The sequence below is a fragment of the Austrofundulus limnaeus genome, unplaced genomic scaffold (assembly GCF_001266775.1).
Source record: "Austrofundulus limnaeus strain Quisiro unplaced genomic scaffold, Austrofundulus_limnaeus-1.0 Scaffold236, whole genome shotgun sequence".
NCBI classification, from domain to species: Eukaryota; Metazoa; Chordata; class Actinopteri; order Cyprinodontiformes; family Rivulidae; genus Austrofundulus; species Austrofundulus limnaeus.
The window spans coordinates 299513-315263 of NW_013952638.1; the positions used below are offsets into that span (position 1 = coordinate 299513).

Genomic DNA, 15751 nt, shown 5'->3' on the forward strand with positions numbered 1-15751 from the left:
CTTTACAAACTATAGACAGTACACACAAAACAAAATTAACACTTACTAGCCATGATACGACTTCTAATAATAAAAATATAATGTAAAGAATTGTGCAAGAATAGAAAAAGGTGTTTTATTTCAGAATCCAACATTAGGAATCAGAAATTGCCTGTTTGGAGTGCAAGAACAATCTCAACAGACCAATAACTGTAAAGTGACGTATCACAATACAGACAGAAAACACAGATGTGCAATTACAACAGAGTATGGTGCAAATGATTGTTCATTTGAGTAATTACAATGAATAGTAACAGTGCAAATGATTGTGCAGCAGTTAGTGTGTAAACACTTATTGAGATATTTGTAAACATTATGATTTTTGGGTGTGGTGCTGGTTATAGTCTGACAGCTGCTGGGAGGAAGGATCTATGATAACGCTCCTTTGTGCACCTCGGTTGCAGCAGTCTGCCACTGAAGGAGCTCTCCAGTTCAGCCACAGCTTCATGCCTGGTGTGGGAGATGTTGTTTATCAATGATGTTATTTTAGTCAGAGCTCTTCTGTCTCCCACCACCTGCACTGTGTCAAGGGGGCATCCCAGCACAGAGCTGGCCTTCCTGATGAGCTTATCTAACAGCTTCCTCTCTGCTGCAGATAAGCTGCCGCTCCAGCTAACCACCCCGTAGAAGATGGCTGATGCCACCACAGAGTCAAAAAAGGTCTTCAGGAGCACCCCCTGCACTCCAAAAGACCTCAGCCTCCTCAGCAGGTAGAGTCTGCTCTGACCCTTCCTAGGGGGCGTAGATGGTTGAGGACCAGCCTCTCGAAGGTCTTCATTAGATGCGATGCCAGAGCTACCGGCCTGTAGCTGCTGAGGTCTTTCAGGTGTTTGGTCTTGGGCCCAGGTACCACACAGGAGGTCTTCCACAGCTGTGGTACCTTCTCCAGCTTCAGACTCAGATTGAACATGAATCCCATGATACTGGTCTGTAGTTAACTCTAACCTGAACCAAAACTTATTTCACATCATACCTCTAAACCTAACTAAAGCACAGCAGAGCTGCAAACGAAGTGAGGACATTGAAGAGGTCATCACTCTACAACAAAGACCTCACTTTGATAGTAACTGGCACAAATGGTCCTCACCTTGTAGTAGAAACAAGTACACACACACTCATGCACGCACGCACGCACATACACACACACACCTCTGCAGGGGTCTCTCCATGTGGTGGAGCAGGGAAATGTTCCTCTCAGGAGGACTTCCTATCACCCATCCTGACATGATGTGGCTGAGCCGGGCCTCCCCGCTCCGCTCGCTGCAGCCTGGCATTAGTCAGCATCTCCAGCTGTTTGGTTTTGAACTTCTCCCATGTTAAAATGCCAGCCAGCATCCKCAGACAGGAAGGAGGAGGAGGCGGGGCAGCCTGCAGGGGATCCTCTCAGCAGGACGGGTCACTGTGTTCGTGTCTAAATCTGAAAGGAAACTGAGTCTCACAGAGCAGYTAGAAGGTGGAACATGGAGGACATGTGGAGGAAAATCAACACAAACAGTCAGACTGACCCATTTAACCCAGATCGTCTGTCTGTTAGAGAAATCGCATGAACCAACAAACATATTTTACTGACATTTCCAGGAAATAATCATTGAATYTATGTCTACAGCCTATTGAGGTTTGGAGCCAACTCAAATAAAGATGGAACTGACTCGAGAAAACWCAACAATGATGTTCTCAGTCAGTTCTACAGATACTGAGCTAAATATTGTGGTGGTAGTAGCTGAGAGTCACTCACAAGACAGAGCCTGCTTTGAGCGTGATAACATAAACGAAACAAATATAACGCATGAAAGACAACGGGTGATAGACATTCGTTTAAAGAACACCAGTCCTTTTTTAAAAAAGAAAAAATAAGGAAATGTTGCTGTAAGATTTAGAAATTTAATAACTCTTAGACTCGACTGGCTTTCTAAAAATGTCTTGTGGAACACTGTTTTAATCTTTTTTCATATTTTAGTGTTCAGTGAAGTTTTCAATTCTTTTCTCATCAAGTGAAGATGCTGTGTGATTAATTTGGTTGTTTTTTTCTCCATCTAGTGGTTGTCTYTTTGTAACGCATTCTTTATGGTAAGAATCTCTAACAGAAATCAAATATGTTCCACTGTTTCTGTTTGAGAGTTTAGATAATGTTTGTTCACGAGTAATTTTTGTAATAATTTCTATCTTTTCCATTTGTTTTCCTACAGGACAGTAAGGAAAGTCAGGCTGTTTATGTCTAAATTTAAATCAGTTCCACATTAGAAAATGTAACCCTGACTTTAGATAAAATAACTGTTCAGTATTAGGACACTTTGAAAGTCAACCACCAGAGGGCGCCCTTGGTCTGTGTTTTCATCACCAGCTTTTGGTTTCATCCATTAAAATTATGGCTTTTTGTCCATTTGTTAGTCAAACAAAACAAACTAAACTAAACTAAACTAAACTAAACTAAACTAAACTAAACTAAACTAAACTAAACTAAACTAAACTAAACTAAAATAAAGAATTCCTTTGGTTCAGTCAGATTTAACTGTTTAAACCAAACTCATGCCGCCATTTTCCATTAAAAGAAAGAAAGTTTGACAACGCTTCCACCCTTCTTTTTTTTCTATTGTTATGAACTTTAACCTTTAACCTGCTAATGAGGCTTAGAGCCTGTGATGGAGCTTTTGGCTTTTTTTTTATTCATTATTTTTTGTCAAATTCTCTGCACATTTGGGTGAATCTGTTGGGACTGTCKCTTCTGAGAAGACTGCCAGAGGTCTGAAATATTTTCCATTTGCAAATACTGTTTTGAGTAGTTTGAATCTGACCTTTAACCTTTCCCAAACAGCAGTGAATTCTCTGAGCTCATAGCTGATGTCTTTACGTTGACATTTTGCTAATACACACACACGCACGCACGCACGCACGCACACACACACACACACACACACACACCTGGTCACACTATGATGATGATGCAGCTTATCCACAGCAGGAGGAGACTTTATAATTTTCCCCACACAGCTTTTTCCTTTTAGTTTGTATTTTCTTTAATTAAAAAAAGTGGAATATTTATTGTATCTTTGCACACTTGAGGTTAGATTTAACTAYTTTTAGAACCCGCTAAAGATCCGATCATCCTTATGTTCTGATAGGTGAATGAAAGTGGGTGGACATTCTATTTCCACTCATATCTGTAAACACTTGGCACGTCTTGATGTGTGATCACAGCACAGAGTTCTGAAGGAACATATTGCTCAGCTTTAACTTAACACATTTTTTTTTTATAAATAATACTTATTTTACAGTATTATTTTTTTTAACAAGTAAAAACTGTTAAGTAGCAGGATTTCCTGTCCAACCAGCCCACCAGTTTCTTCCAGTGACTCATGCCAATGGTTAGTGGATAAACTGACAAAATAAAGTTTACTTCAAGTTTCAGTTTTTTAGAGAAATTTGAATTGAGATTAGAAAAAAAATGCTTAACTTAGGGAACTGAGCAACAGACRGGTAACAACAAAGTGAAAGGTCAGATCATTTTTTGTTACAACATGATTTATTAGAGAAAAAAGTAACATTAAAGTAGCAAAATCTCAGGTTATAGTATGATATTATGTGTGATTGCAAATGTCAGTGTTTAAGTAATATGTTGAGTATGACTCTCAACTACTACCACATATTTAAAAAATCTAATATCTGTAAATCTCAAATAATTTGTTATCTAGGGTTGATTAGGTGTGGCAATCATCTTGATCTGGGTTGAGTCCAAAASTTAATCTTCACATCAAATAATGAACTTCTGACAGTTTCATTAAAATCCATCCAGTGTTTATTAAGGGGATATTTTACTGACAGAGTTCTCTACAGCATTTAAAGTTTTAATAACGGTGTGATCATATACTTGGAGGATAAATAAACATTTCAACTTCAGCTCAAAACTCTGAAACTGATTGAATTACTGTACATCCATTTGTGTCTGCTAGGTTAGCTTAGCTTCAGTGGCCATTTTGAATCAGACTGTGAAAGTTAATGAGTTATGTGTGAAAATCTAGTGAGTTTTATAAATATAGAAATCTAAGAAAACATCAAACCAATGAAAAAAACCTGTTTAGTGCAGTGGTTTGGTTCTTCTAAAATTTTTTCTTTAATGCTTGTTTCGAGGCTCGTTGGATTTTCCCCCCCCCTGAAATTGATATAAAAAGAATAACATAACATAAATTTTAAACTGCAGCATGTCTCAGGAAACAAACAGCAGCCTGTTCGTAAAGTGACTTCCTGTCCTCAGACATCATACAGCTGAGCAGAAACATTCCTCCACTGTTGCATCATGGTCTTTGTGGCAGCTGCACTCTGCCTCCTTCATGTGACTTTCATAACAGAGAGTGACAAAATGACTTGATTATTCTGGAGAAATTTAAAATGCTGAGATTATTTTAATTAAAAGGAAGCCTGTTTCAAACCTCAGATCTTTTAGGCGGGGTTCAGTCTGAACCGGAGTTAGTAAACAGTTTATATCTCCTGTGGAGGAAACCAAACACATCTGGAGGAGTTAAGCAGGAAGCCGGTTGTGCAGGAAAGACGTCCGGATTGCTCACAGTCTTCTGAATTAGCAGATTATCTCATGAACCACTGGACTGATTTAAATGAAACTTGCAAAAAGTAATCATCAGTATCTCTATCGCTGATTAACTTTACTTTTGGAGTCAGCAGATTTTGTGATGGCCGCCACAGCCAACTGACCTTAAACAAAAATGGCTACAGCTTGTGCTAATTTTGAGCTAAATGTTAGTGTGGTCGTGACTGAGCTTTATCCCCTATACTTATAATTTAAGCACAAAAGTTGAACAATAACTGAGCTTAAAACTTGGGCAGTAAATGTTGGAATCATTTTCTTCTGTCTGTCAGCAAAAATATTTCATGAACCAATCAATGTATTTTACTGACACTGCCAGAAAGTGATCTTTAGCTGCACCTCTACAGTTAATATCCTTTCGGAGTCAATTCAGTTTAAGGTGGCTGCCACAGCTAATCAACYTTAGCCAACACAAAAATAGCTGTAAATTAGTTCATTTTAAAGGTGTTGGGATATACTTAGGTTTGGTAATAGCCGAGAGTCATCCTTAACACCTTTTCTGAGCAGTAATTCATTTGGCAAAACTTCAAAGTTTAGCCTGAGGCTATGAGTTACGACTCCATCCCTTCTTTGCATAAGAGGATTTTTAGTTTAAATCTCTGGTATGAAAGATGATGGGCGACATGCATTCCTCGAGGAAATATACTTGTAATTTATTAGTGAGGTACACGTAGTCATTTCTGTGCGCTTGGCTTTAAGTTGAGGGCAAAAGCAAAGAATGTTCTTCTGACTTCTGCTGAGGTCGGAGCAAAGACGCCCAGACGTTCTCAAATAGCATCTCTTTAGTGCTGTTATGTAAGAAGTTGCTCCTCCCTGCTCCTGAAAACACGTGCCCAGCTCTTGTCATCCTACGTGATCTTCAGCTTTGCACTTGGTGAAATGTTGCATCAAACTCACTCTTTCTGGGTAAAACTCTGCAGATATGCACTCACTGTACATTCGAACAACACAAAGACTATTCTGTGAGTGGGGAGGCCCCTAGAAAATGAGCCCCACAACATTTATTTTAGCAAATTACCCTTGAGTTTTAATCTTTACTTGTCACCTTTTCTATGAAGCTCAYTAAAACAATTTATCTGAAAAAAGCTTTCAGCCTTGAACTCAACCTTCTTCGAGAAAGCCTGAATGGTTTTTTCACTCCGATTCCCAAATTCCCTTTGACGTCTATAGGGAAATGTTTCTGTTTTTACCAATTTAGTCTGTGTTATATGAAGTACCACTACCAGCACTTCCAGCTCACTGTTCTCAGTTGAGTGATTTGGTTTGATGTAATTTTTGGGGAAATGAAAACAGAAGAAAAACTGGCAAAAAGTAAAAACCCAAAGGAAAAACAGAAACTTTTATCAAAACTGGTAATTATTCTTTCTTCAGTTTCCTGTCCTCATCATGAATCCATGACTTCCTGTATATCCCATCAGTCTTTTCACTGGACATTAACAGCTCTGATGGGACTTTGTTGACCCAGGTTTTGCCCTCACTCTGCACATAATGAGGAATTTTAAGGGTCCTTTACAACCCCCCCAGGACTGGGACCAGGGTATTTATGAGGAGGGATGATGAGGGTTTAATTTGTTCTGTACCACACTTTAATCTAGACCCCATAGATCTGTGCAGAAATGCAACACTGGCTTAGCCTGAGTTATTTTTCCTTTTTTTTTTTTTTTTTTTGCTTTAGTCTCGCTGAGGAATGTTCTGGAAGCCTCCCTTGACGTGTCACTGTGGAGGGAAAAAAAAGCTAACCATTCTTCAGCTGCATGGGATGCTGTAAAAAAAGTAGATTCAGAGATTAAGACAGTAGTTTATAATGCTGATCATAATGCAGGATAGTTACATGCATAATGAATAATCTTAGTTCATTATTTTTCATTGCTTTTTATAATGTCTTCCTTAATGCTTTCTTTTGCTTTTTGTACAAAAATAAATCAATAAAAAGAGAAAACAGTTTCAACATTTTGTAGAATTAGAATTTTTTTTAGTTAAACAAAAAAAAAAGGCATTTAAGAAAAAGGGGGTTCTACTTTAGTTAATGTCAGCATTTATCTTAGCACCCCCATCCTTCATCCACCCTGCTGCTGAGTTGGAGACACGTGGCACTATGGGGTGGGGYGTGGGATAACAGCGCTCACTGCTTCTCCGAAGCTCCAACACCACTGAATGAAACTTTTAACACTATGAGACGTTTTCTTCTCCGCAGCAGTGAGGAAATAAAAGACACAATACAAGCTTTTATTCTGAAAATACGAGGAAACAATGAATCCTTTCAGATGTTATAAAAAAGTGCATTTGCTCAAATGTGCAACAAAGTGACAAACACTTAAACATGTGCAGAAATACTTCATTTTATAGGAAAAAAACATCAGTTTTTATTGTATTTTGCAAGTGATGAAACCAGAGTTGAGGATTGAGTCAGCGCTCTGCATCAGAAGCAAAAAGTCCAAGCGGGACGTCCGAACATCAGCAGCTGGCCTCCGATCAGAGTTCCTCTGAGTTTGTGTCTCTAGTTGCAGTGGGAAAGTTTCCACGCTGATCCCAGACCAGTCAGGAGGAGTTAACCTTCAGCCATTCCACCCTGTGATTCCAGCAGAGAAAGGGGGACGTCCCAGCTCCCAACTTCCTGAGCAAACACACGTCCTTATTTGAATATCCCATTCCCATTTTCTAGAAAATTCCCTTCATGGATATATAGAGCTGCAGAGAGCGTCCCAGTTATGCCACCCACTGGAGCCGAGCGAGAGAAGAAGCCCTGAGAACCTGRGCCAGGTGAGGAGTGAAGAATAACTCTTGTTGTTTCAGGGAGGAACGTGGAGGCTGAACGGACCGCTTCTGCTTGAAGGTTACAGTTCAGCTTTGCATTCCTCCCTTTTAACCCTGCTGCTTTTTCTCTGCTCTTTTGTGTCAAAGCTTAGCCACCACTTTCAATCAGATCAACCCCAGGAAAAGTGTTTGAAGTGAAGTCAGCCTTTTGGAAAATCTGCTTCAAAAGAGAAACAAAGAGGAGGAAAAAAAGAGAGAGTGTGATAGAAAATGTTTCTGTTTCAGCCAGAAGCTGAAAATGTTCTCGCCTCTTCCCCTGTGCAGATTACAACATCCACTTTTTGTCTTTCAGAATGAAAATCGCAGACTTGAAAACGTCTCCAGGTATCCAAAAGTGAAATGAATTCAATCTGTCTGATGAATGTGCAAATTTAAAGAGATGCAGCAGACATCCCTCTGCAAACAGGATGCCATTGTGGCTGCTTATTCCCAGCCTCAGGCTACAAATTTAGCTCTTTGTTTGAAACTGTTTGTGATTGAGTTCGACACATCCTGCAGGATCACACACCCTTCAGGGGCTCAGAGACTGCTCTACATTACAAGTGTGTTTTTTAAATTATCTAAAGAACATTGTGCATCAAGAAGCACAATGAAGTAAAGAAGTCAAGCATCATATTTCAGTCTGAGGTCAGCACACAGCTTCAGCTTTCAGCTGCTGACGTGGCACTGATCACATCTGAAGGCTTTCCCATTTAAAGGCCTTACATTAACTTTTTTTTTGCTTTTATGAAAAAGAGTTTGAATAAATAAGTACAACTCTGCTAGATTAGTTTGTTTCACCAGTTTTCTCGGTTTTCTCAACGTGTCGTGCTTTCTTGTTGTTCGCTCCCTGCAGGCTGCTGCAGCTGTGTTTGGAACCAGACAGGATGTGGATGATTAACGTTGTCGCTGTTTGTCTGCTGGCCTTCGCGGCCGCCGCAGASGAAAAGAAGCTGAGCAGCCACGCCACCACGCTGGCTGAAAAGAGTGCCAACCTGGCCTTCAGGTCTTTAAACATGCTTTTAGTGTGAAACTGCTGCACGGTTTTTCATGACTGAACGGCAAAAGTAAAGTTTCTGTCTGTTTGATTTTGTTAAAATTTCAGCCTSTACCAAACCATGGCGAAGGACAAAACCACGGAGAACATTGTGGTCTCTCCRGTCGTCGTCGCCTCCTCTTTGGGGTTGGTGGCTCTCGGGGGTAAGGCCTCCACCGCCTCTCAGGTCAAAACCGTCCTCAGTGCCGACAAGCTCAAGGATGAGCACCTGCACTCGGGCCTGTCGGAGCTCCTCTCCGAGGTAAACGCCATACTGATCCACACAGGGAGAACGTTTAAACTAGAATCTCTGAACGTTATTGAGCACACGCGTTACTTTCAGGTGAGTGATGCRAAGACCCGCAACTCAACCTGGAAGATCAACAACCGCCTCTACGGGCCCAGCTCCGTCTCCTTCGCCGACGACTTCGTGAAGAGCAGCAAGAAGCACTACAACTACGACCACTCCAAGATCAACCTCAGGGACAAGAGGAGCGCAGTGAACTCCATCAACGAGTGGGCGGCCAAGTCCACGGACGGCAAGCTGCCCGAGGTCACCAAGGACGTGGAGAACCCGGACGGCGCCATGATCGTCAACGCCATGTTCTTCAAGCGTGAGTACAGATCTTAACTGATCTGAGAAACTGTGGGGATAAGAGTGTCTGAGTTTRGTTGTTGTTGTGTCCCGCAGCTCACTGGGACGAGAAATTCCACGAAAAAATGGTCGACAACCGAGGTTTCCTGGTGACCCGCTCCTTTACAGTGGGAGTTCCCATGATGCACCGCACAGGCAAGTCTCTGATGTTGTTWTTGTCTTCCCAACGTGTGCCAACACGAACACCCGAGATGATCTGATCTGATGTCTGGGCTCCACGCAGGTCTCTACGACTTCCTCGAGGACAAAGAGAACCAGCTCTACGTGCTGAACATGCCTCTGGGCCAGAAGCAGGCCTCCATGATCCTTATCATGCCGTACCACCTGGAGCCTCTGGAGCGCCTGGAGAAGCTGCTGACAAGGAAGCAGGTGGACACCTGGCTCAGCAAGATGGAGAACAAAGCCGTGGCTATCTCCCTTCCCAAAATCTCCGTCGAAGTCAGCCACAACCTGCAGGTAAACGATTCAGTCAAACAAATACATTGGAGAGTTTACAAATCTGCTGTTGGAGTTTTGACTGATTCCACCTTTGTTTTCTTGTGTGGTTCCAGAAATACCTGGCTGAACTCGGCCTGACTGAGGCTGTGGACAAGTCCAAGGCTGACCTGTCCAACATCTCCGGGAAGAAGGACCTGTACCTGTCCAACGTCTTCCACGCGTCGGCCCTGGAGCTGAGCATCGAGGGAAACCCGTACGACACCAGCATCTTCGGCACAGAGAAGCTGCGGAACCCCAAACTTTTCTACGTGGACCACCCCTTCATTTTCCTGGTGAAAGACAACAAGACCAACTCCATCCTGTACATCGGCAGGGTGGTTAGACCGAAGGGAGACAAGATGCGCGATGAGCTATAATGTTAAAGAATGGTGCTGGGTAGATTTTAAACTTGTGAAACCATGGCAGGAAACTGTWTGTGTGTGTGTGTGTGTTGGTGTGTTTTTATTGGTGTGACTGTTACCTCAAGAGCACTTCCAATAGACAATCTGTGGACTGGATATCTGAGTACAAAAATTCAAAGGCGATTTGTAGACATTTTAAATTTTCGACTCCATAGACCAACATCAGTCGGCGTACATGCTTATATTAAGCGTGGTTTGTTTTGTATTTAACATCTTATTTTGCCGGTGTTGGTCCTACCGAGACCCATGTGCGTTTTCTTCCACTATCTTTAATGTTTAAAGAAAGAAAAAAAGATCTTTGCACAAGCTTTGTTTTCACAGATTCCTGTTCATTTTGCCTCCGTTTTGCACTGAGCTGTTCCTCGGCTCCAGCTGAGCTTGCAGTGAAAAGGTGGTAAATATCTGGTCCTACTTGTGCTCTCTGTCCATTCATGATTTGTCATTGTGTTGCTGTAGGTGACTTTTTTTTGTTTTTGTTTTGTTTTCCGCAGAGCAGCTGTTCAGACTGTGTGATTATGTTATAGTATGTGAATATTTGTTTCTCAATAAATTAATTTTAAAAAGACTTCAGCATGGTTGTTCTACTTCTGGCTTCAGAAAATCAACCCAATACAAATGCTTGTCTTTTCCGAGRGTTGAACAGAGGAATGTGAGCGCTCCAGTGAGCACGTGTCAACATTTAGAGATAACGTTTCCAGCCGACTGGAGCTCAAACACGCCTTCCATGTCTGGATTGCAGAGATTCAACAATAAGGGCTCTCCTGCCTTCTGTCTGCTAATCCAGCCGAGACGCAGACAATTTTTGTCTAACCACTTCTCCCATAAACAATGCAGCTTGTAAAAAAATAAAATTAAATAAATTAAATTAAATAAAATTTAAAAAAAAGACTGGGGTGCAGGGCTCTCATGGTGATCGGGGAAGCTTTATCACAAGTGTCTCAAACCTGACCGAAAAGGTGGCTGCTGATAACAGACAGCAACCGTGGTTTTTGTTTTACAGCTGAATCATTTGTCTTGCAGTTTATTAGTTGAACATTTGTAGCAGCAATAAAATAAGAAAATACGGTATTAAATAAAACAATGCAGTTTTTTTTTTTGATGAATGAAATCCTGCAGCAGATTTTCATATACAGAAGCACAGCGCCCCCTGGTGGCTGTAAAGAATAACAAATCACCTTCAAGTTGACGACACAAATATTGTGACAGTGATTTACAGAAACATTTTAATTTGCATTGRAATTATAACAGGAATGTATAGTATAAATAAAATAAAATAAAAGCTGCACATGCAAACAGTTTTATTTGAATTTAAAGTTATTTCACTTTCCCTTTTCTAAAAATGTACTAACACTTGGCTTATTGTTAAACAGATTCTTTTAAGTGTTGACACCCAATTCATAATTGGGACCTGTACTTTTAAGAGTACATCTATTTCTATCTAAAAGTATCTTTTTATACTTTGTGATTCCTTTTACTTTGTTTTTAGATGCWTTTCCTCTCATCTGTCTGTTGTACAAGTACAGCAGAGGGAAGAATTTAATTCATTGACTACTGTTGTTCTATTGTAAATATAAAAGGTAAAGTGAAGAAAATGCTTCAAAAAAAATAAAAAATAAATAAAAATGTTGCTTGTATTGGCCTCAGGAAACACAAGCCACTATTCTGTCCAGTTGTGGTGAAAAATAAGATAATGAAATTGTTGAGTTAAATATGTTTGGGACTTAAAGAGCTTATATTCAGTCTTAAATTAACACATTTTTGAAAAAAAAAAAACAGACCCCAAAAATTAAAGGCCCTCTCTGTACTACAGASACTTTTTGTAAATACTTTTTTGTCCAAACAATTCTAACAAAAATGTTGTGACACTAATGCATCACCACTAGATGGCGAGAATGTCTGGTTTATTCAAGGAGGTTATTCAAGTCTACGGGTTTATCAACTTCAAATTACAGAGAAAGATTTTTTTAAACTGGTTAAAGATTATACAGAGCCTGTCTGATGACAGTTTAAAAAATGGGAACAAGATAATTTTAAACAACCAAATGAAGTGTCTCTTGCTAAGAATTAATTTATGTTTTATAGCCAGTGACTTAAGTATGTCATTGTAATTCATTTCTATATTAAAATAAAAATAAATTAATTCAAACTTGTCCATGTTAAAAATTAACTGTCTGCATGGAAATGACTGCAATAACTATCTCTTTCCCATTATTTTTTTTACACATTAACACTCCTAAAACAATAAATGAATAACACAAACCAATAAAACCGAATCAGAGATCATTCAGAGATACTTCTTGTAACAATAATGTTTTGAAAAAAAATCAGAAATTATTCGCATTCTTGTGTATCTTCTCTAATATTTATTTTCCACCATTTTGACCATAACTGATGGGAAAAACATTCACCTTTGTGCTGATTACTTTTGAATGTGCTAATCACTACTCTGTATGGTGAAATACCTTATAAAATATGAAATGAACAGGAACACTAATATTTACTATTTCTGCACAGAGGATGGAAGCCAAGTTGAATTTTATGCTTTTTAATGTTCATATTTCCCCCAGTCAGTACCTTTTTCAATACATGATCACATTTGAATGTTGACAGATTCATAATATAATGAGATGAAAAAAAAAAACTATACAACTACAACAACAGCTTTTTTATGGTTTTAACGTCTTCTACTTTGGAAAAACGTAATACCGGCCATAAAAAAACATTATTTAACACAGACCCAACAAAAARAAAGGTTTTAGAAATCTCCATTAAAATTCCTCACTAAGAAAAAATCTGTTTGCTTATAGACAACAGGTATAAACACATCAGATAACCTTAATAATGATGTCCAGAGTAATGCAGAAATATGCAGGACRGAAACTGACATTGTTAAAAATAAAAATAGGAATAGATAAATGGCCCAATAAAAAAAACACTTAAACTGCATAAATTAATTTTAAAAAAGGAGGACTTTCCCTCATGTTTTTTTTATTTATTTGACCATCATAGTTATTTTCCATCTTAGTTCCAACAAACAATATATTTTAGCAGATAATTTATAATATTTACGTATATTCCCTTTTACTTGCCTCAGTTTAGCTTAAAGCTGAAAGTTTAAAACAAAGGCAAGAAAAAAACCCCTTACCTGTGCCTTTGTGTTAAACTAAACTTTAAACTTCTGCACATCTACACATGGCTCCTGCTCRATCTTGTCATTAATAGGAGAGGAGCTGACCCAAGAAGGACCGCCCACCCAATTTGCATAATGAGGCAGAAATGCAGAAAGTAAAATAAAAACAGGAAACAGAAAAATGCAAAAAAAAAATAAAACTGACGCATTTTAAGTGTATTTATTTCTTTATTGGCCCATTTATATATTTCTCCTTTTATTTTTATTTATGTCAGTTTCGGTCCTCCATACAGACAGGACCTTTGTGTTTCCCTGTGAGGAAGTTGAGATTTTAATTGACTCACAGGGCAAAAACAGAGAAAAATTTTCATAACCCAACTCTTTTATTCTTATACTAAACAAAATGTGTTTGGTCCAAAAAAAAACTTGTAGGGGTGGGATAATTAAGCACACACACAAAAAAAGCAGCAGCTGTTTTCTCTTTCAGACACGTGGACACYATAGCAGCATTTGGATAGTTAATATTATTATAACAGCAGCTAAGAACCTCATCTGAGTTACCTACAAACAGACACCGTGAATAAAAARGTCAGCATGAAATAGGCGTTGGGGGCGTTCAGTCAGTCTGTGGACAGGTGACCCTGCGGTCGCCCTGTTGACCACTCAGTGGTCAGAGAGTTTAGAGAGGATCGAATGGGTCCATCCTTCATTAAGGAGCAGGTTCCTGCTGTTCTGGCAGCAGACAGGTAGGCAGATCATGTGACCTCTCTCTCTCTCTCTCTCTCTCTCTCTCATTACATTAGCACCGTGTTCCGCTGTGCTGGCTGCAGGAAGATTAGCCAGTCGATGAACAATCCTCTTAAAGAAGTCTGCATTAGGCCACACCGAGAGGCTGGCTCTTCCAGCCTCATCCTCCTGCTGATGTTCCTCCTTTAAACAAATCTCCTCTTCCTTCTTCTCATCCATTCACTTTTTGTCCACCTGCCTGTTGGCCTTGCGGAAATGAGTCTTGATCTCATCTGTCACCATCTCTTGCCAGTTGTCCCTGGTCAACAGAAAACATGAAGTTAAAGCCTTTGCTGTATCTTAGAGAACATTTCACTTTAGGCAGGGATGAGATGATACAAGCACAACAAAGGCTGCCACTATAACAAAACAAAGAAACCACAGGACAAATCGAAAGCTGGAAACCAGAAATGAGCTTTTTTTTAAGAGTCAGATCAGAAGATTACTGAGACGATCCTTCAGTTAGAGTTAGGAGTCAATGAGAGAAAACTCTAGGTCACATCAAACATACAGCCAGGGTAAAACCTTCACAACACGTAACACAACACCGGGGCAGCATGCAGGTTTGTACCTCCTGAGTCCTAACTGAGTGCGTCAAGCCTTTTTCTCTGCTTTCTTTCTCCTGTAGGCAGCTACGTCCTCGGGCCTGAGCCCGTGGTTGTCTTCCCTGAGGTGACATTTGATGTTTAGGTCCACAGACAGCAGTTTTACATGTTTAATGCAATGCAACAGTTTATTAAGAGGTGATACATTTCCTTCTGCAGCATTAGAAAAACCGAAAACAAAATAATACAAACAAACATCGAATCATGTGACTCCACAGAAAAGAGCAACAAAAGCTTTTTTCTACGAGAATAGAATTTTAGTGAAGTGAGTTGTTTCATAGTTCAGTCTTACCTCACAGTGGAATCTTATCAAGGTTTAAGTCACAGTGTGAGCTGACTTTTTGAGACCTGTTTTCACTRTATGTTTTATGATTCTTAAATATTTCACCACAAAGTGTTCAGCTTAGAAGTTGAATTTGTCATGAGTTAACCTTTGAGCTATCTGAATTTGGAAAATTTAGATCTTATTCCCTCAAACGTTCCACTTCTTATATAGTTTATACTTAAAGCACAAGTTTATATTTTTTCTGCTCAGTGTGTCTTTCATTTCTTTAGGARTTAGATCTTCTCTGGACTCTCCCCAGAATCTCGAGATTATGCAACAAGACTCTTGTTGACTTCCAMTGTACTGCAGCTCAGATTTTTCCTCTTCAAATACTGCGTTATCTGACAAAATTCCCAATTTAAAGACAGCRCCTGTTGTGTGACTGTGGCCAGGGGCCGAGCCAGGGGGTGGCTATGGCAACCATGGACTCTTTTGTTATAAGATACCACCATTTTTGCCTGTCGCAAAGCATCATGGTCCAGTTTGGGGGCAAATGGGTCATATGTCGTGGATTATCTGTGTGTATATGCAATAAAGATTGCAGATACATGAAAATGAGTTTGAATATAGAATAATGAAAACATGTCTCTGCTCTAGAAATATAATATAAATCTAACCATATACAGCGGGTAAAATAAGTATTGAACACGTCACCATTTTTCTCAGTAAATATATTACTAGAGGTGCTAATGACATGAAATGTTCACCAGATGTTGGTAACAACCCAAGTGATCCATACATACAAAGAAATCAAACCATAAATGTCCAGAAATGAAGTTATTTGTAATAATGTGGAATGGCACAGGGAAAAAGTATTGAACACATGAAGAAAGGGAGGTGTAAAAAGGCATGGAAAGCCGAGTGAAAAGAATGATCAGAAGAGTTG

The 15751-nt window shown here is 39.6% G+C and overlaps 2 protein-coding genes across 4 annotated transcripts in view; one reads left to right on the forward strand and one right to left on the reverse strand.

The window, feature by feature from the left end:
- Positions 1-7274: 7274 nt before the first annotated feature.
- Positions 7275-10584, forward strand: serpinh1b (serpin peptidase inhibitor, clade H (heat shock protein 47), member 1b). 3 transcript variants are annotated; one of them, XM_014019935.1, is made up of 8 exons: positions 7275-7396; positions 7743-7774; positions 8286-8435; positions 8535-8727; positions 8809-9079; positions 9157-9255; positions 9344-9576; positions 9672-10584. In XM_014019935.1, exons 3-8 carry the CDS (start codon positions 8317-8319, stop codon positions 9972-9974), a joined length of 1218 nt encoding a protein of 405 aa, XP_013875389.1. In that variant the 5' UTR covers positions 7275-7396; positions 7743-7774; positions 8286-8316; the 3' UTR covers positions 9975-10584. The 3 variants fall into 3 exon arrangements, with proteins under 3 accessions (XP_013875389.1, XP_013875388.1, XP_013875391.1); XM_014019934.1 differs by having other exon boundaries at positions 7275-7774; XM_014019937.1 differs by lacking the exon at positions 7743-7774.
- A 2805-nt stretch (positions 10585-13389) lies between these two features.
- gucy2f (guanylate cyclase 2F, retinal) overlaps positions 13390-15751 on the reverse strand; it is a gene marked incomplete at its 5' end in the record, with an annotated part of 22975 nt that continues 20613 nt past the window's right edge. The window contains 1 exon segment of the mRNA XM_014019938.1: positions 13390-14192. Coding sequence (XP_013875392.1) covers positions 14116-14192 — 77 coding nt within the window.